The following is a 1705-nucleotide window of genomic DNA, read 5'->3' on the forward strand; positions in this document are numbered from 1 at the left end:
CTTGGCTTTGTTTGGAATACAACGTATTTCTTTTAGACAAAGAAAACTGGTTAGCTTGCTTTATAATTTAAAATAACAATATTAAAATTATATATAAAATAAAACATATTAATAACCCTTTATACATCAAAATATATTATTTCTCAAAAAGAGCATATTACAATATATATAATTTTTTTTTTTTCCAGGTGATAGAATTATGTTCTAAAAGACATGATGATGTGAAAATTACAATGACTATAAGGTTTACTAATGAAATGTTAGTCGGAGATTATCAATATATTCAGTTATTTAATATTATCCTTCGTAACTGCATGGATGACATGAAGTATCAGCTTGTAGGGCGTGAATATTTTGATGCTAGGAAAAGTGTAAGTATCTTTTTAATCTTTTTAATTTCTGTTGTTTAAATTAGCTTTTAATAAACCTGAATTGTTTTCTAATGAAATGAAATGAAAATAGCCTTTTATTTATGCATTTAAATTAAATCATTACAAAATATAATACATACATTTAAAGAAGATAGGAAAAAAATAAATAAATTTATATATAATAGTTGACAAAACATTGAATTCTATCAATTTTCTCTTCTTCCTCCCTCTCTTCTCTTATGTATCCTTTCCTGCATAGACCTTCCCTTTCGGGAGTAATAGTCAGCACTTCCCGGGGTGACTAGCCCTGTTGGGAGGAGAGTTCTTTCCATTTCTTCTTCCAGACATCCCTGTCCCTAGCAGCTCTCCACCTACCATCCTCTTGAACATATCGCTCCATCTTTTCTTTTGACGTCCTCTTCTTCTTTGAAGATCGTATGGATTCCATTCTGTGGCAATTTTTGACCATCTTTATCTTCGCTTTGAAGGAGATCCCCTGCTCATTTCCATTTACTCAATCTTGTCATCGTCAGTGAGTCCTGTTTCTGGATCCAACCATTTTTTATTCTATCTCTTTTCCTCACGTTCACAATGCTTCTTCAAATATTATTTTGCCACACCTGTAATTTCCTCTCCTAAGCTATAATTAGTGACCATGCTTGGCATCCATTAGTGACCACTGGGCTAAGGCAACTATTGAATTGAAGACCTGCCTTTTAAGGTCAATACTTGTTTTTCCCTTCATTATATGCCTGAGGAACCAAAACTTTGTCCAACTGAGTGCCAAACTCCTCTGGATCTCTTTTGCTCCTCTGTCCGTGAATGATATTAATTGACGCAGATAAATATATCCTTCAACATATGCCAACTTATGGTTGTTAATTTCACACTCCTCCTTTACGCCATTTGTCATAAGTTTCGTCTTCTAGTATTTCAGATATAGACCAACCTCTTCACACAATGGCAGAAGCCGCTTCATCATTTCTCTCAGTTGTTCCATAGCTTTTGCAAAGAGCACAATATCATCTGGAAAACGTAGGTTGCTCAGCCATTTCCCGTTTATTTTGATGCCTATTTCTTCCCATCCAAGATGCCAGAACACCATCTCCAACACAAGAACAAACAGAATTGGGGATAGTGATTCACCCTGTCGCACACCCCTCTCAATATCAAAGCTTTGTCCTTTCCTTTCAGTCATAACATATGCTTTCATCTCCTTATAAAGCTCTGTTATTATCTTAATATATTTGTCCTCAATTCCTATTAATCTTAGTGCCTTAAATATCTCTGAATTTATTTATAATCTTTAAATTTCTTTCTTGAGACTGGCAATT

The 1705-nt window shown here is 33.9% G+C and overlaps 1 protein-coding gene across 5 annotated transcripts in view; it reads left to right on the forward strand.

Moving 5' to 3' along the window:
* Nucleotides 1–1705, forward strand: part of LOC106680610 (piwi-like protein Siwi) — a 63734-nt gene that overhangs the window by 19985 nt on the left and 42044 nt on the right. For all 5 annotated transcript variants that reach the window (XM_067049602.1, XM_067049607.1, XM_067049599.1 and 2 more), the window contains one exon: nucleotides 189–371. In XM_067049602.1, the coding sequence (XP_066905703.1) occupies nucleotides 189–371 (183 nt within the window). The remainder of the gene's footprint in view (nucleotides 1–188; nucleotides 372–1705) is intronic.

The sequence above is a fragment of the Halyomorpha halys genome, unplaced genomic scaffold, assembly GCF_000696795.3.
Source record: "Halyomorpha halys isolate HHAL.00 unplaced genomic scaffold, Hhal_1.1 Scaffold270.1, whole genome shotgun sequence".
Taxonomy (NCBI): domain Eukaryota; kingdom Metazoa; phylum Arthropoda; class Insecta; order Hemiptera; family Pentatomidae; genus Halyomorpha; species Halyomorpha halys.